Genomic DNA, 19,894 nt, shown 5'->3' with positions numbered 1-19,894 from the left:
TAATGTATTTTATTCATTAACTCTTATCAGATAATTTAGAAGACAGTGTGCTATTTCAAGTCTCTGTCCTTGATAAAGTCTCTGGTGGTCTGACTTTAGGAGATTAAAGCTGTCACTGTGTGGAGAGAATATTAGTGACTGACTGGAAGTGCTGTCTCCTCTTTTCTCCATATAGGAGAGTGGCAGTCCATCGTAGTGTAGGAAGATGAGATTCCTCTCTTGAAAGAGGATAACCTGACCTGGCGATTTGTTTATGTTATCACATATTTTTCTGTTTTGTAGTTTTCTCTAAAAGCTTTTCAAATCTGATAATCCGCTGGCATCTGGGTTATTTTTGTGCCTACAAAATATGATTACTATGCAGTGAGTTTTAGGTTGGCTTTTTATTTTCCTTTCTTTTTCCTGCTGTCCTGTTGATCCAGTGGTCTTTGCATATTTCTTTTGGTTAAAATCCTTTGAAACTACCCTTGCTCATTCTCTCAAACAATGTCAGAGTTCAACTGTAGTCAAGCTTTTTGTCTTTCAGAATCTCCGTCGATTGCACTTGTCCCTTAGTTACTTGGAATTCTTGCTACCAGTAGTGCCGGAGTGCTTCTGCTCTCTAAAATTTAGCCTAAACAGAAAGAGGGGAAGGACAATGGCAGCTTAAAACTTTATCTTGAGACAGTCTGCACAAGATTTAGGCATGGTAATTGTGGGTATTTTGATCCAGCCTTTGCTTCCTCTCAGCCAGTAAGAATGATATATTCTTCATACTGTCTTTTCTAATTGCTTCCAGATTTTATTACCAGTGAACCTCTGGTCCAAGATCAACCTCTTTGAGTTCTTTCTGAATTTATTGAGTATTGCACTTAGCTATGTATTTTAGAGTAAAGAACACTGTCTGAAGTATACTATTTCTGTTTCTATTGAATCTCATCTCTGTGCAAGGTAAAAAAAGAATTCTTTGTTTTAGTTAATTATAAAAGCGTACATCGTTTTCATTGCTGTAGGACTAGAAATGCTTTATAATGTAGTTCACTTTAAGTTTTTTTAAAAGTTTATTTATTTTGGCCCTTTAATTTTCTTTTTATTGTTGCAGGTTACCCAAGAGGCAGGAGAATTTATAATCACTTTCCCATATGGATACCATGCGGGGTTTAATCATGGGTTTAATTGTGCAGAGTCAACAAACTTTGCCACCATTCGATGGATTGATTATGGAAAAGCAGCAAAATTGGTAAGTAAGCAGAAATTTGATGTTTAAGAAAATATTTCCTGTGGTTATTTCTTTGTGAGAATCTCAGGAATGTGATGAGAAAGGGATAACTCTTAGAACAAACAATACATTAAGCTGCCATTCAATTGTAATTTGTTGTTATTTTGATAGTAGGCATTATACTTCCAGCAATATATGTTCCTCTCAGTATTCAGTTTTGTTTGCAGCTTAATGTATTGCTTGTTCTTCAAAACAAATTCTGTTTGTGGATATTTTTAAGCTGAAACTACATACACTGAGGTTAATACATGTGAAGACAATGGACTTCTGCTCTTAAGTCTCCTTTAAGCTATACTGTCTGTGAAAGCATTTTAGTTTAACTAGGAATTTTGATACCTGGAAAGAAACATAAATAGTGAAACTTCAAATAAATTTTGAAGAAACAAATTCAATTTTTATCATCTTAAATCTAATCAGAAAACTTGTAGTACATGATAATAAGTCAACTGTTTGAAGTGTGTATAACTGAAGATATTTTAGACTGAAATCTTGTTCTGTGGTGTGCATGTCTTCCTTTTTTTTTTTGTGTGTGTGCATCATAGATTCATACAATCTGTAATGTTAAAAAAAAAAAAACTCCAAGATCACTCTGTCCAACCTTTGACTGAAGACCAGTGTATCAAGTAAACCATAGCACTATGTGCCACATCCTGTTGTTTCTTGAATTCATCAAGGGATGTGACTCCACTGCTTCCATGGCCTGTCCTTCCAAAGCTTGAGCACCCTTTCACTGGGAAATTCTTCCTGATGTCCAGCCTGAATTCTCTGGCACAGCTTGAGCCTGTGTCCTCTCATCCTGTCACTTGTTGCCTGGGAGAAGAGACCAACACCTACCTCACTACATCCTCCTTTCAGGCAGTTGTAGAGAGTGGTAAGGTCCCCCTTGAGCCTCCTTTTCTCCAGGCTAAACTTCCTGAGCTCTCTCAAGTGCTCCTCACAGGACTTGTAATCGAAAGCCTTCACCAACTTCATTGCCCTTCTCTGGTCTTGCTGCAGCACCTCAATGTCTTTCTTGTAGTGAAGGGCTCAGAATTGTACATAGGATTTGAAATGTGGCCTCATGGGAATAATCCCTGCCCTGCTCCTGCTGGCCACACTATTGCTGGAGCAGGCCAGGATGCCATTGGCCTTTTTGGCCACCTGGGCACTGCTGGCTCATGTTCAGCTGCTCTCAGCAGCACCCCCAGGTCCTTTTCCTGTGGCAGCTTTGCAGCCACTCTGCCCCAGCCTGTGGCACTGCCTGGGGTTGTTGTGACCCAAGGGCAGGACCCAGCACTGGCCTTGTTGAGCCTCAAACCACTGGCCCTGGGCCATGATCCAGCCTGCCCAGATCCCTCTGCAGAGCCTTCCTGCCCTCCAGCACATCAACACTCCAGTTTGATGTCATCTGCAAACATCTCAATCCCCTTGTCTAGATGATTGATAAAGCTATTAAAACAGAACTGGCCCCTGTACTGTGCTGTGGGGAGCTCCTGTTGTTAATGACCATCAGCTGGATGTAACTCCATCCACCACCACTCTTTGGGCCCTGCCGTAATGACAGATGATTTTTTCCACAGTGAACAGTGTGTCTATCCAAGCCATGAGCTACTAGTTTTTTCAGGGGACCATTGTGAAAAGCAGTATCAAAGGCTTTGCTGAAGTTCTGGCAGACCACATCAACAGTTTTTCCCGTGTCCAGTCAATGGATGCTCAATAAAGACAGTCCTGTTGTTCGAGCAGGACCTGCCTTCTGTAAACCCCTGCTGGCTGGGCCCAATCTCCTGATTGTCCTGTATGTGCTGTATGACCATAATTATATGCCCAACAACCTTTTGTGGCACTGAGGTTAGGCTGACAGGCATCTAGTTCCCTGACACTTTGTGTCGATGGGCATGACACTTGCCAACCTACCGTCCTCTGGGATCTTCCCACTTAAGGAGGACTGGTGATAAATGATGGAGAGCAGCTTGCTGAGTGAGGTATTCCACCAGCTCCTTCGCCCTCCCATGGCTGTGTCCCATCTGGCTCCACAGACTAACTGAGTGTCTAAGTGGCACAGCCATCCCGTAACTACTTTGTCCTGGATTACAGGGGATCTTTTCTACTCCCTGTCCCTCTCTACCCGTTCAGGGGGCTAGTTGCTGTGAGGAAACTTTCTGACTGAGGCAAGGAAGGCATTAAGTATCTTGACCTTTTCTTTAGCCTTGGTGACAGTGTTCCCCCCTGCCTCTGATAAAGCATGGAGATGTTCCTTGGCCCTCTTGTTGTTTATGTATGTATAAAAACACTTTTTATTGCCTTTTGTAGCGGTGTCCCATTGTAGTCAAATTTTCACCTGTCTAGTTTTCTCTCTACATGACCTCATCACATCCTTGTACTCTTCAAGAAGTGTCTGCCCCCTTTTCCAAAGGTCATAAGCTCTTTCCTCTTCACTGAGTTCCTGTGAGAGATCCCTGTTCAGCCAGCACACTATTTTTCCCCACCATTTTGTCTTTGAACCCATAGGGATGCTCCTGAACCTTCAGGACTGACTGTGCATGGGACTCTCCAAACCAGTCTCTTGAATAGGCCAGAACTGACCCTCTGAAAGTCCAAGGTGGATATTTTGTTGACTCTCTTCCTTACTTTACCAAGAATTATCATTTCATGGTCATTGTGCACAAGACATTCTCCTTCCATATCTCCCACCAACCTTTCTCTGTTTGTAAACTGTAGGTCCAGCAAGACCTCATTCCTGGTAGGCTCTTATCAGCTGTGTCAGGAAGTTATTTTCCATGCATTCCAGGAACTTCCTAGACTGCCTTCTCTCTGCTATGCTGAGTTTCCAGTAGACATCTGGCAAATTAAAGCCTCTCCTAAGAAGTCCAGTGGTCATGAGATTACTTCTCCCAGCTGCTCACAGAATATTTAATCCACTTCTTCATCCTGGTTGGGTGGTCTATAGCAGAGTTCCACCAGGATGTTTGTGTTGTTAACCCCCTGAGTCTTACTGTAATTGTACAACCCTATTACCACCTTGAGCTCTGTGCAGTTCAAAATACTCCCTGATGCAGAGAGCCATTGCACTGCCTCTACTCCCTCCCCCTCTGAAAGCTCGTAGCTCTCCACTGACGGATGTGCAAGTAATGAAGTAAATGCACAAAATCAAAAAAGTGGATGATTTACTCAGCAGAAGTTTTTACTGTTTTTCAAGATGCTCTGATTTTAGTCATTGTTAAGGCTTACATAAGCCTTAGTTTGTATGACTCAGAAAAAGTTTCAGTCAGAAGTGTTTTCTCCATCGACATGTTTGTAATGGGAAAAAAGCATTTTGGTAGCAGCCTCCTTAATATATTAGTTATGGAGTAAAGGGCAAAATCAGTTGTGCTTGATTTAACAGCTTAGTAAAGCAACTGTACTGTTATTAGACACTGGAGACTGAGAAACACCTTCATGAGAAAGATCTCAAAAAGTATTGAAAATCTCTAAATACATCTTATGTTCAGATTGGTGTGTACCTTTAACAGAAAAGTTTCTTTTTAATAGCCAACAGATAAAATTTGATAACCTATGCATTTGATGTCTTGAGATTTCTGGGGATAGTACAGTGAAACAAAGTTGAGAGAACCATGGATACACAAGAGTTGAATGTGGCAGGTAAAACTGACTTGGGTTTTAAAAGATATTAATGTCACGCAGCTCTAAAATTAATTCAACTGAACTTCAAGAGTGGCAGACTGCATCTTCAGATGTAGCAAAGCTGAGGTGGTGCTCCTTGAAGGTATCTCCCTGTCAATGTACTGGCTTCATATTTAAGGTTTTAAAAAATAAACTACTGTTTGGTGTACAGCTACCCCTAGTACAAACTGTTCAGTGTTTTATGCCTCCTGTATGCATCTATTACTGTCAAATCTCTATTATTGTAAAGATGTGCATATATAATACAAGAAATTAAAGTATTTCTCTGGTGCCTGCAGTTAAATGCCTACAAGCTTCAAAGTGGCCTAGGAGCAATAATAACTAATCTCCCTCTATGGAGAAATCTTAGATTCCATTTTCAAATATGAGCTGTGGTTTCTTTGGTAAGTGGTCAGAGTCCTAGATGGTATTTGCTTAATTCTTATCACTTATTACCACAAGGATGAGAATCAAAATTTATTTTTCTTCTCTTTCCTGAATAAAAAAGAACATACTAGAATGTAGGATTGTAGATGCTAGGATTTTTTTAAATAGAAATATGTATGAATAAAATAACCAAAGGTAGTGTGGTGAACTAATTCTCCCAAAAACTTACTGATATTTGTTTATGCTACAGAAATAGGGTAAACAAGAAAAATAGAAGAAATATTAAAAAATCATAAAATTATTTGCATTGGTAAAGACCTGCTGTTTAAATCAGCATTGCCAAGGTCACCACTAAAGCATTCCCAAAGGGTTACATCCAGGTAAAGGTCTTTTAAATACCTTCAGGATGATGACACAGCCACATCCCTGGGAATTCTGGCCAATGCCTGACAACCCTTTCCATGAGGAAATGTGTTCTGATACCTTATCTAAACCTCCCCTGGTGCAACTTGAGACCATTTGCTCTTGTCCTATCACTTGTGACTTAGAGAAAAGCCCAACAAACCCCCACCTCACTCTCAGGTTCTTTCAGGCAGTGGGAGAGAGGGAGAAGGTCTTCCCTTACGACAAATTATCAGACAGAATTTACGTGGTACCACTGCAATACCAGTAGCTGAAATACTTGCTTTGAACAAAAAAGACTTCTACTTAGTGAGTCAACATCAGATCAATCTTTCTGAATGAATTCACTTAATGGAATGTTAAAGTTCAAAACCTGGTATTTAAGGCTACCACGTAGAATGGTCTGCACGTGTATTTGCATAGACCTCTGTGAACTCCAACTGGCTGAATTTCTGCAGCTTTTCAGTCTAGTGTTAAGGTACATGCTAAATGCCTATAATTAGCTCTACAGCCTGGCTTTCATCTTCTCTTCCTTTCAGCATTTCCAGCAACCTTCACTTTACGTGACTTCTCCTTCGCGTGCACGGATGCAGGCCTAGACTGCGTGTTTATCGCGGGACGCTCCTAAGAAAACACATGTGTATCACCTTAGCTTCAACTTATCTTCCACTTTCTTTTCAAACAACAAAGAGAGGGGGAAAAACAAAGTAATAGCAATCAATCTTAGCAGAGCATTTATGGCCTCAGTTAGTACAGCCGGTCTTTCATTCTGGGTTGCTCTCCACACAGGCAGTTCTCTCAGTGGGCAACTCCCTTGCCAGAAAATTATTGTGCGAGCATTCAAGTTTGCAACTGTGTTTCAGTGCTGCACAGACACTGACGGGGAGAAGCTCCACAGCAAAATACAGGATGCACAAGGAAGCTAGAGGATCCAGCTGCACTTTAGTAATCATCCCATCAGCTTCAGAAGGAAGTGTTGGCAGATTCTAAGGCAAACGGAGCAAAAAAAAGTACCCTCACTGTTTTAGGACTATATGAGAGCTATTCAGGTTGGATTTGCTAAGAGGAAAAAAGACAAATTCAAATAAAATTGAATTACTGTCTGGAAAGATTACATAAGATTACTTAGATTATATAATTAAATAAAAAAGAAATTATTGTTTTATTTTATATAACTATACTCTCTTTATTGGTTACAGTGTTTCTCTAGAAAACCATGAGTGTATATATGATTAGTTTTATCCCAGCATTAGAAAACTTTCTGGAGGTGTTAATTAAAAAGGTAAAAAGTTGGTGTCTCCAAAGAATACTGATATTTTAGTAAGTTTTATTTTCCGGTCTAGTAATTTCATTTAAACGAAAAAGGGAAAAACCAAAATCCACACAACCTTGAAAGTCCCATTTCTCATTCTTTGGACTACTGATACTGCGGCTGACTTGTCTTTTCTTTCTTTATGTGTAACATGCAAGAATTTTAATTGAAAATAATGTTTTGGAACCTGTAGTTTCTCTATATTGTACTGCAGAAATCGCCTATGTCAGCAAAATGTGGCAATATCTAGGTCAGTTCATTGCTGTATTCTCCTTAGAGAATATTCTATACTGATGACTGATTATTTGTCTTCCTACAGGAACTTTTTTTTTTTTTTTTATAGTGGTTTCTAATTGCTTACAGCTGGATTTGTCTTAGAAAAAGAAAAAAAAATCTGGAATACAATCAATAGTCTTTGATTTTGTGGGGAAAAAAAATCCAACAAAGATTTTTTATTAAAGTTGTAGTGAATATTTAGGCTACGTGATAATACTGCTTTTCAGCATGAACTGATATGTTGGTGTAGATTCTCTGAAATCACGTGCAAATGTTAAATAAGAGATATTTTTGACCCTTGGTTCACTTTGATTAAGCAGACTATGAATGCAAATTCCAACAATGATTTTCTGTCTTTAAATATGCTAAACTTGTGGTCTTGGTTTCACTGTGTGTTCCCTAACTACAAGTAATAGTTGAACCCTGATAGCAGGGATGTATCCTCCACCTTGCTTTCTAGAGTTCCTGTGAGACTGTCATGGTTTTAAGCCCAGCTGGAGATGAAACTGCATGCATTCATGAACTCCACTTCTCTTCCTCCCCAACCCAGTGGAATGGGTAGGGGAGTCAAAGTAAAACTTACATGTTGAAATAAGAACAGTTTAAAAATTGAAAATAAAGTAAAATACAGTAATAATGGTAAATTATAATAATGATATTAAAAAGGGAGGACACAAGTGATGGACAGTGCAATTGCTCATCCCCCACAGACTGCTGTCAGACCCCTCTTCCTGAGCCCAGACCAGCCCCTTCCAGGTAACTCCCCCCAGTTTATATACTGGACAAGGTGTTCTGTGGTGTGGAATATCCTTTTGGTCAGTTCTGGTCACCTGCCCAGCTGTGCTCCCTCCTCACTGGTGGAGCAGGAGACAAAGAAAAAAGATTGCTTGACTTGGGATAAACACAAGTTAGCAAAACCCCAAACACCAGTATGTGACCACCATTCTCATTCTGAATCCAAAACACAACAGTGGAACAGCTACTGAGAAGAAATTAACTCTATTTTAGCTGAAATCATCACAACGCCTTGGGACAATATACCAAAAGAAATACTAGATGGCACTTCCAGTTTGCTGCAGCTTAGCTACTGTTTTTAGCTTGCTTTTGGACAAAATTAAGTTGTACAGAATTAAATAGATAGGAAAAACGGATAAAGAATCTAAACAACCTTCTGTCTCTCAAACAACACAATTGTGTAATCAACTGGCATAGTAAAAGCTTCCCACCTCCAGAGACGAAATAGTGTGGTTCTTGCTGTCCTTTTCCATGGGCAAGAACACACAGGAAGAGAAATGGGAGATCCTGGTGGAAAGACCAAGTCACTCACCCTCTCCTTAAGATGACAAAAGATGTGGTGCAAAGGGATTTTGGTGAGGTTCTGGTGTGTGGATATGTCAGAGCTTAGTGAAACAAAGGGAGGTAGTGCTAGTGCTAGGTACAAGTGTAGCTGTTCTGTTCTACGAGAGAGGTGCTCTAAGCTTTAGATACTCTTAATCATTTTCATCATCCTGTAACTTTAATTTGCTGAATGCTGCTTATTGCTGAAAAAAACAATTGAATGGTATGAAATAGGGTCACCTAGCATGTTCATTTGGGCTTCTGTGAATTTTCTTGTTTTCCTAATGGTGTTACATTTATTTGAGTAGGCTGGAAATACGTTGCTTCATGAAGTGCATTTTTGAGTTTCCTTACTCCAGTGGATTTTGCTGCTGTTGATGATGCAGATGAATCAGTGGCTATTAGCTTGCATGTTTTCTAGGTATCTGCTTTGATTTGTGCTGAGTAGGTAACTTGTTTGGGAAAATAAGGTTGGTTTTCAGTTATCAGTATTGATGAATAGAAATATTTACACATTTGTCTTCTATGTGTACATGAGATTGGTATTATTTTAGCAGTTTTGAAAACACTCTAATTTTTCTTTATACAGTTAGGATTATTTTGGTTTATTTCCTATCATTTTCCTCTGGTTACTGTTTTAATCCCGTTAGTCCTGTGTCTTGGTTTAATCTCATCCTGAAACAAAGTGCTTGCTCCCCTCAGCCCCTGGTAGGATGCAAAGGAGAATTGGAAAATAAAAAGGTAAATCCCATGGACTGAGGTAAGAACAGTTTAATAATTGAAATAAGCTATTATGATAATATTGTAAGAATTAAATGCAAGACAAGAGGACAGAAATAAATAAAACCTAAGAGAAAGTTGTTGACTGATGCCAGACTTTTGTCACAGACAAAGATTGTCCCCTCCTGGCCAATTCCCATCAGTTTATACCCTGACATTAGCATGACATTCTATGATGTTGAACATCTCTTGGTCCAGTTCAGATCAAATGTACCAGCCATGCTCCATCCTGGCTTCTTGTGAATGCTGTCAGAGCATGGGAGAGTGGAAAGTCCTTGATGTTTAGAGCAAGCACTACTGAGCAAAAACCAAAACACATCGGTGTGTTACCAACATTATTCTCATACTAAATCCAAAACACAGCACTGTACTGGCTACTAGGAAGAAACGCTATTCTCTCCCATATGAAAGAAGGACCCCTGTCTGATGCTTTTCCAAATTCTTGTCAGAGTGTCTCAGAACTCTCAGACATGCCTTGTCCATGCTTTCAGAAGCTTTCAGAGAAAGTATTGGTATTTCTGGGTACTGCTCTTGTTGCTTAATGTGTCTGTTTTGTGGGACCACTAGGTGACTTTCGCTCGGTATAATTGTATGTAAATTTTACTGCCTGCTCTCAGGGGTAGTGTCACACTAGGTGATTTTACTAGTCTTTGTAATGATTGTTTTGTACTGCAGCTCCTTTTGAGACGTGATTTGTTTTCAGATGCTGGTGCTGGAAAGTTTCTTCTTGTTTATCTGATACGTAGAACCTGAGAAGTCAACCAGCCTTTTCTACTTGAAACTAGGGGTACTTAAGTATTATTACTCTCTTTCATAAAATTAAGTCAGTAATTACTCAGGCATTCTTCACTGGTAGCTGCTTAGCAACGTGTTTTTGTGGATAGGTTAGATCAAAGTGCTGGCCTGCAGGTTGTATTTTTCCCTTTGGTGGGATGAAGTGCAGTTGTTTTGATGTTAGGTTTGATGGATTTGTTTGCCACTGCATTCATTAGCTTCACATCAAAAAACTGACAGGCTGTTAAATGAAACTTTGGCTTAGATTTTCAGCTTGACTGTTTCAAGACCTATGTGAAGATATTTTGTTTTTGTGCTGCAGCAGCCTCAAGCAGTTATGACTGTTTCAAAGGGAAGAAAAGTTATTTAATATTTTGATTTATTTGGGTACAAGACTCATTGTCTTGAAGATACCATGTCCAGCTTATGTTATCGAAACAGTATATTTATTTTGAAATATATATTGAGACACAATATTTATGATGTAACTGATTTTATCAGATGAGAGATGATACTGCACATAAAAACTTCCACCTCTCAAAATTTATTGAGGTAATGTTTTTTTCAATGAGGATTATTTTTAGGTTACTTTTGTAAAATAAAGTGTTTGTTCAAAAAGAAAAAATTTCCAAGTCAATTGCACGATTTTTTTCAAATATGCATGAGAGAAATTTAAAGGTCTAGATTTAAGAAGTATTTGTTTACTCCAACTGCAGTATTTTTGTACTGAATGTCAGAAATAGGTATGTGCATATAGTCATGAGTTACTCACATATCAGCTTGTTTTGTTTGATTTTCAGAAATTTTAAACACTGCATGTTGCATTTGATACCAGTCTGCAACAAGACCAGCATTATTCATGCTGTACAAATCAATGTTTTTACTTGCTAGATCATAATTAGCCACCTTGACTTGTCTGCTAATGAAATTTTACAAGGTTTTGGGATCCAGACACACTTTCCATTTCTGGTCTGGATTGCTAGTACATACTTCAGAGCAAACCTTGTGCACTCTACATTTTGGCATTTCACTTCATAGTCACTGTGCCACTCTCAGCTTTTCAGTTGTCATGGAATTTTCTCTTCTTTTAAAATTTTTTATCTCTTTTACATTGATCTTGTACTATTTTTTTTTTTAAATCTTACTGCCATCATTTCCCACCTCTGTTTAGTACTTACATCACAAACTCATAATTTCCATAGAATAGCAGCTATTAAAATTTCCTGCTCTAAAATTCATTGCTGGAATGGGAGATTGTCAGTCTCCTGCAGGGCAGCAACTTACACAGTTCTAGATTTCTAGAACTGTTACATTTTGAATTGAGAATTAGGTTTTAGAACTAGAAAAGAATAGTAATAATCACAATGATTTTAACTTGTTCTAGTAGAATAATATGCTGTTGTTTTTTGAACCTTCCCATTTTGGTAGAGCATCTGGTTATAAAATCATACTAAATATGGTGGTGTTCCCACAGTCTGAGCTGTGTTATGTGCAAATACTGATGTTGTCTGTGAGTAGTGTATTCGGTGGTTCTGAAGTTCTAGTGTATTCTCGTCTATCTTTTCCAACACTATAGCACAAATTTTTTTCTGTGTGAGGTGCAGTATGTGTAAATAGTATTATGCATCTATATTTCTAGCTCCTCTCTTGCAGGGCTCTCATGCAAGCTGCTGCACTGTTTGTTAAATAAAAATTGAACCAACAATACTACCACTTTTTTCTTACATGCAGTTTTGATTAAGTAGAGGAGAATTCTGTAAAAGAACATTTTAAATGTTGGATTACATCCTGACAACTGTGAATGAGTGGAAATGATGGAATCTAATCTTCCTTTTTTCCCCCCTAAATGTTATCCAAGAGGTTCCATTTATCAAAGTAAAAAATGCATCAAGTTGGCATGTTTGGTGGATGTTTAGCAGTTTTTGCTTTATAGCAGATTTCACTTAACAAGGTGATCTTTTTAAACAAAAAGTCAGTAATTTACAATAAACTTGTCTTTTCAGAGTGTAATTTATTGAAAAATTTGAGTAAATCAATACAGTTTGCTTTTCCTTACTCTCTGTGAGAATACACATGATATTTATCCTCAATTTGCTGAGAAAAAGTTTTGCCACTATGTAAATATTTTTCTATATATTAATGTCATAGCCTGTAGAGAGAGAGTATTTTCATTACAGGTTTTTAAAGAAAGGAGAATTTAACTAAGAAATTGTTTTCATAAATATGAGGTTTCAAAAAAATAGACTCTTTGGGCTTGAGTCAGCTATTGAAACACACGTGTCTGACACCATCTCAGATATTTTTCCTCTCTCTGTCTAGGTAGAAGTGTACAAATCTCCAGGAGTCCAGTGTAGTATTTAGAGCTCAGTCAGACATTATATGTACCAGAATGTGATTCAGATGTCAGTGCATGCCTGAGCAAATTAACTGAATTATGGTCATTGTATTCCATTTACTTGTTTCCCTTTGCAAATATAAGACTCATCCTTAAAATTAACTGCATTCTGGAACTCTGAGAGGAAGTCAGTTCTCTAGCCTTTCTAGATTAATTTAGCATTTTGGCACTGGTTGGTGACCTATTGTGATAGGCCAAGAGGTGACTTAAATGTTAGAATCACAGAATAATGAGGTTGGAAGAGACCTCTAAGATCATTGAGTCCAACCTATGTCCTAACACCTCAATTCAGAGTCTAGACTATAGCACCAAGTGCCACGTCCAATCTTTTCTTAAACACATCCAGAGATAATGATTCCACCACCTCTCTGGGAAGAACATTCCAGTACTTCATTCTTTCAGTGAAAACTTTTTGAAGTTCTCTTAAAACTGCCAGCCCCCAACTTTTCTTCTTATAAACCAAAATTTCCAAATACTGCTACTAGTGCTAGTTTCTTTATAAATTTATTTAATTTGGAATAATTTTAACTCTGCATTTGAACCATCAGTGTTCAAGATACTAGGAACCATTCTGCTGTGTTCCTCCATGCAGTTTCAGTTGTCTTTGATATCGTTTGGATCTCAAATGTGTTGCATCTGGTTGCTGTTTGGGGTGATAGCAAGTAAAGAAGCGGGAAGTGCCTTTTGCAGGAGTTTCACAGAGATGTTTATTTCAGCCATGCATGTGTGCCATCCGTGGTTCAGAGCAAAGGCCAGGTACCCTGTGAGGGTGCAGGTTTAAGTACATGGAATGAGCAAGGCAGGGAGAGCACCAGAGACCAGTCATCTGAGGGTGCAAGGCACAGCAAAATGGGAGGGGTCGACAGGGAAAGAGGGTGGGAGTGACCAGAGACTGAGGGACAGGGAGAGGGGCTGACCCAGGGAGCACAACAGGAGTTGCTTTGGCCAGATGAAACAATCTGCTATCAAGAGGAGGCACTGAGAGAGGCCTCTCATATTCCCTGATTGGGAAGGCCTTTCTGGGTCTCCACACAAATGTATCTTTTATTGTTTGTTAGTGGGTTTTGTTTGAAATCCAAAATTCAGTTACTTATGCTGAATATCTTAATATAGTTCAGTAAACGCAGTGTTTCGGTGACTTTTTTGAGGATTGTTGAGAACAATCACAGTATGTAAGAAAGGCCTAGAAGTCTGGGAGTTTTGATGCATTACTATGAGTGCTGTGGGATAAACCTGTGATACATGTAGAGAAGAAATGTAAACTTTATACATTTTTGTTTCCAGTGGATTAGGGAAGACCGTAAAAATTTACTCTTAAAGGGGAAGGTAACAATAAAGTAACCAGTAATACAGAATAATACAGGGTATTTAAAATAAGTGTTTGGTAACATTTTTATCATATGTGGCATCAGGATGACAAATAGTCAAAATAACAAAAAGTATAAAAATTTTAGTGTTGAAATGGGATTGCCCTACATGGAATATAGCTGCAAAAAGATTAAATAATAATGTTAAAGATACTATGTGCTAGAGTTTGCAGGGAGTAAGTGTGTGATTTCGTTTTGCTTGATGTGGTTTGAGTTGACCTCAGTGTTACACTAGTATAACTGAAAACTGACTTGGTCAAGTAACATTCTGAACAAATTAAACAGGATTTTATTTTTAGACTTTTATTCAAATGTAGTTAAATTGTTAAATTTCCAATTTTGAGATAGGGAATAGACCATTCACCTAAGATAGAGACACTGTGAATAAAGATGAGGCCTATATAAACCTTAATCAGAGGACTTGATCTGTATAGTAGCAACTATCTTCAACTCAGTTTCAGACAATCCTCTACCCCAAAACAGAGGAAGAGTGTATGTGGAAAAATGCAGGACCTATGAAATAGGGAGAAGAAGCAGTGAAGAAAACAGACATGGGTTCCTGAGACTCTGAAAGTGTGGTCTTGAGAGAAGTGAGACATCCAAAGGACTGAGGGAGGTGCACATAGAATTTCTGTGCTTGCTATTTCAGTGCTTTTTCTGTTTGATCACAGTTGTCAGTAGATAGTAAATATTTTTTACTTGTGTCCTAACAGATTAGTCTCAAAGAAATACCTGCCTGAATAATTAATTTAATTTTGCTCAAGGAGTGGTGTCAAGTGCTGTTTAGTACCCTGAAGAAGAATAAGTAGGTATTAAAAGTGAAATAGTTAAATTTATGCAAGATCAGAAATGTTTTGTTGAAATTTTGTTTAATAAACTGGACTTTGGTATAATAACCAGATACTGGACTTTTTTCTTAATGAAGAAATGCTATGAGAGTTCGGGATTATTGTACCTTTAAAATCTGACTGTCTTGGTCCAAATCTGGAGAGTAAAAAATTTGAGATTTTCTCTAAAGCTGTAGGAGGCACATTTCAAATCAAGTTTTCATAGAGTTTGGTTAGAAGGGAGTAAGTTAGAATTAAGTTATAAGTAAAGTCCTCATTTTTAGTAAAGGTTTGTATTCTGCATAATTAAATAGAGTGTAGTTGTTGGTGCCTTAATAAAGCAGTGGTTGAGTATAGGCCCTTGTATACTCTTACTCTGTTCACAACTACTTGATCCCCACATATTTACACACTAAAAGCTGTGTTAAACTTATGTCAAATTCTGGACAAGACAGTTGGTTTTCTGATTGTATCATACAGAATTCTGCAGGTTTGATATTTGAAGGTAAGAATTAGGGACTCAGCACAGGTTTGTTTAAAGGGCTTTTCTTCTCATAATTCTCTTTGCAGTAGCAGTTAAAAATTGTATGTGTTTTACGTGTCACTATTTAAAGTTTGTATTATATTTATATTATAATTTATATTATAAAATTTATGTTTTAAGGGCATCTAATTGAATTCTTCCTTATAAAAGTAGTTTTATTTACAAAGTCATTAGTTTATTTATAATAATTATAAAGCAGTTCTCTTAACCATCTCTTTTAAAAAAGGAAATGTCATATTAATGTAAAAATATTTCATGTGATTATAGGTAAAACAGTCATCAGCAGCTCCTTTTATATGATTCAGCTGAATGGCTGATAGTATTTTGAAGCAGGAAAGTTTCATAGTTTTCCTATTTATGATCTCTAAGTCCTGTATGTCCTGTAAAACAAACCCAATCAAACAGTTGAGAGCATCCCATAAAAGACAGTATCTCTGCCATCTTTTTAGGAAATTATTTGAATATTTTAATTTCTCCTGCCCCGTGCTTGCAAAGTGATCGGAAAGAGTTAGCACATGTGAGTAAATACAAATAAAGACGTGATGCACAATCTTAATTTAGAGGATTTCAGTAAGACATCTTCACATACAGTATTTGCAGTGTTAGGAGCATACTGAGCAGGTAGATGGTTTGCCTTGACTATTGTGTTCTTTCCCTCACATACTTGTTTTAATTGCAACAAAAACAGGTTTGACAGAATTTTAAAGGTGGAGGCTTGTTAACAATATTCTTCAGTTTCTGATGGCCAAATCATTGAACGGAAGAATCTACCAAAAGTTTTTTCTAATCTTTATCACTGTAGATCTTTGGCATCTGAAATGCAGCACTTCCCCATGTGTTGCAGGAAGAAAGCAGTTTGATAAACTTTTGACCAGTTTGCCATTACCACTGTGGAACATACATATATATTAAAAATAAAATTAAATATATAAGTAATAATATATATTCAATATAAAATCATCTCAATATTTGTTTCTTAAGCTTAGAATCATATCAGAGATATACCAAAGTACATATTTTAGATAAAAATCTTAAATCATTTTCTTCTTTATTATAGGATCTTCTGCCCAGAAAAGATTAAATTCTGTCATGCTTCTCTAGTGGCTGTAGCTGAAAGATCCTTGCAGTCTGTTTTTAATGGTGTTGGCAAGTTCCGTTGATTGATCTTGCAACCTAATCTGTGAGAGTTTTTAAAAGAAGCTGCCCCTCAGTCTTACAAAGGCTGCATTATTGAATCTGATATTCAGAATTATATTGCTTTAATTGTGGGGTTTAATTCAGAGGGCTTTTTAGATTAAGAAAACTTTGAGACATTGTCATGCTTGTGAATTTCATGGTTTTGTGAGGGGTAGAATATGGAAATAAATTTAAGAAAATCTAGTCTTGCAGCACATAAATAAAATGCTAACTTTGTAATGCAATAAAGATTTTTAAAATTTTCAGTTTTTGAGCTACCTTGACAAAAATGTGTTTTGACCAGATTCTACAGCTAACCAAATTTTTCTATTTCTGTCTCTTTTGGAAGGTACTGAGCACATTCATGCCCTATTGACAGATGACATAATTCACCATCTCTAAAAAGCAAATTATATTAAATTTCAAGCACAATTTTAGTGTAATAATGTAAAAAGTGATAGTAATGACTATCAGGACTCACTGGTAGGATTCTCTTGCAGGGATCTGCATTTTTTTGACTCTGCAAGTTGAATGAGAAATGCTACTTGTGTTTTCGTAGACAGATTAAATTTTTCTGTGAGCCAGGTATTCTGCCATGTACTCAAGTACTTGTCTTGCCAGTGGAGAGAGTTGATAACTTGAGTAGAACTGTTCAATTGCTTGTGAACATGGGTTAGCACAATAAAATGGACAAATGTATTAACATTGCATGGAATAAGTCTGGAGAGTGAAGTGTTTTTTTCTTACCCTGACTTTGTTGCTGAACTCCAAAATGTAACCTAATCAGTACTTTGTTTCAAAAAAATGATGTGTCTAGCACATAATGGCTAATTTAGAATAATACAGAATTTTACTGACTGCAGTGCTGTTTATAAAATTGTTACTAAACAGTTTGACTTGAAAAAGCTTTGAATCCAAAGACGATAAATTTAATGCGAATGCCTTTAATTAAATTTACTTAATATAAATAATGTAATTTGTATTGATTATGCTTCTGCAGTTCATTTGGATTTTTGTTTTTAATTAAGGTTCAGTAATCATGTTTTACCTTCCAGAGCTATTCATAAATTGACTGTGAATAAAAAGCGTGTTAATTAAGTTAACACTTATATACATTTATTAAGCCAAAAGCATAGAATAATTTTTTTTCCAGATGAAGCTATTGTATAGACGAATATTTATTAGAAGGACAATAGTGCAATTTTATTTGAATTTGTCTTTTTTCCTCTTAGCAAATCCAACCTGAATAGCTCTCATATAGTCCTAAAACAGTGAGGGTACTTTTTTTTGCTCCGTTTGCCTTAGAATCTGCCAACACTTCCTTCTGAAGCTGATGGGATGATTACTAAAGTGCAGCTGGATCCTCTAGCTTCCTTGTGCATCCTGTATTTTGCTGTGGAGCTTCTCCCCGTCAGTGTCTGTGCAGCACTGAAACACAGTTGCAAACTTGAATGCTCGCACAATAATTTTCTGGCAAGGGAGTTGCCCACTGAGAGAACTGCCTGTGTGGAGAGCAACCCAGAATGAAAGACCGGCTGTACTAACTGAGGCCATAAATGCTCTGCTAAGATTGATTGCTATTACTTTGTTTTTCCCCCTCTCTTTGTTGTTTGAAAAGAAAGTGGAAGATAAGTTGAAGCTAAGGTGATACACATGTGTTTTCTTAGGAGCGTCCCGCGATAAACACGCAGTCTAGGCCTGCATCCGTGCACGCGAAGGAGAAGTCACGTAAAGTGAAGGTTGCTGGAAATGCTGAAGGGAAGAGAAGATGAAAGCCAGGCTGTAGAGCTAATTATAGGCATTTAGCATGTACCTTAACACTAGACTGAAAAGCTGCAGAAATTCAGCCAGTTGGAGTTCACAGAGGTCTATGCAAATACACGTGCAGACCATTCTACGTGGTAGCCTTAAATACCAGGTTTTGAACTTTAACATTCCATTTAGTGAATTCATTCAGAAAGATTGATCTGATGTTGACTCACTAAGTAGAAGTCTTTTTTGTTCAAAGCAAGTATTTCAGCTACTGGTATTGCAGTGGTACCACGTAAATTCTGTCTGATAATTTGTCGTAAGGGAAGACCTTCTCCCTCTCTCCCACTGCCTGAAAGAACCTGAGAGTGAGGTGGGGGTTTGTTGGGCTTTTCTCTAAGTCACAAGTGATAGGACAAGAGCAAATGGTCTCAAGTTGCACCAGGGGAGGTTTAGATAAGGTATCAGAACACATTTCCTCATGGAAAGGGTTGTCAGGCATTAGCCAGAATTCCCAGGGACCTGGGCAATGCCGAATCAATAGTTGGACTTGGTTATTCTAAAAGCTCTTTCAAAGTAAATTATTCTACATCAGTGCAACAGCTTAAAAATCAGTTGGCTAATTGGAATCCATTGTTTTTGATGGGATCAAAATTATTTGGGATTTTGGCAAACTAGGCAGAAATCTTCAGCAGTTCATGTCCTGTGGTGCTTTCTGGGCTGTCATTTGGTCATTATATCTCCTCAAATTTCATTTGTGATTGGATTATTGGATTATTTTGTTGCATGATAAAATCATAGCAATAAGCAAGTCTGGGAGGTTTTCCATGAGTTCTTTCTGCAGTCATGAGTATTCCTGCCTGTATTCATGGGTTACAAAAATAGTTGACAGTAAAATAATCTTGCTTTCCAAATTGTTTCTTCTGTGCCTTTATATGTAGGCACAGATTTGTGTGTTTGCCTAGCCTGTGGTTATGCTTGTCTTTCAAGTTTATGTGTGATTAAGCATTTTCAAAGTAATTAAGAATGCTGTTGTGCTAAAACATTTTGAAGCAGCATAGTTGCTTATTTACCATGTTTATTCATCTCTTATTTCCCTAAGATAATGCACAGTGGGTCTCCCTGCCATTAGTGTAAACTCCTAATTGTACTTATTTGTTATTCTTGAGTGTCCTGCTAACCATGATCATACAGCAAGAAGTGAAGTACAAAAATTTGTGTTTGAAGTATTATATCCATGCACTATTTGCAATTTACAGATATTAATGAGTCTGTTTTTATTAAACAATAATGAATTTAGACCTTCTGCATAAACGATCACAAACATTTGTGTTAGGAAGACAATTAATAATGAAAATCTTTGCTTTCCTTCTTTTTTTGCCCTTATGCAACTTATGAGTTAGTTGGTTACTTAAAACAGTGTTTAAACTATTTATAATTTCTGTCTCTGTTCTGTTTTGTCACCAGTGATAAACAACTGAAAATACATGTGTATGTGCTAAAAAACCTCAGGCGTTTGTTCAGATGTCCAGATTGAACTCTGTTGATATGAAACATGATAGAAGAAGTTTACTAATAATGTAGGACTTTTGAAAGCAAGTTAGAATTTATAAAATTTTCTCAAAACTGATCATTAATGAGAATGGTCAATTAACTTTTCTCTGCAAAAT

General features: G+C 37.4%; 1 protein-coding gene across 1 annotated transcript in view; it reads left to right on the top strand.

Moving 5' to 3' along the window:
- Positions 1 to 19,894, top strand: part of KDM4C (lysine demethylase 4C) — a 236,753-nt gene that overhangs the window by 50,440 nt on the left and 166,419 nt on the right. Inside the window, exon 8 of the mRNA XM_079330009.1 lies at positions 1,082 to 1,219. Within this exon, the coding sequence (XP_079186135.1) occupies positions 1,082 to 1,219 (138 nt within the window). The remainder of the gene's footprint in view (positions 1 to 1,081; positions 1,220 to 19,894) is intronic.

Source organism: Erithacus rubecula, assembly GCF_903797595.1.
Source record: "Erithacus rubecula genome assembly, chromosome: Z".
Taxonomy (NCBI): Eukaryota; Metazoa; Chordata; class Aves; order Passeriformes; family Muscicapidae; genus Erithacus; species Erithacus rubecula.
This window is presented reverse-complemented; position numbering and strand designations above follow the sequence as displayed.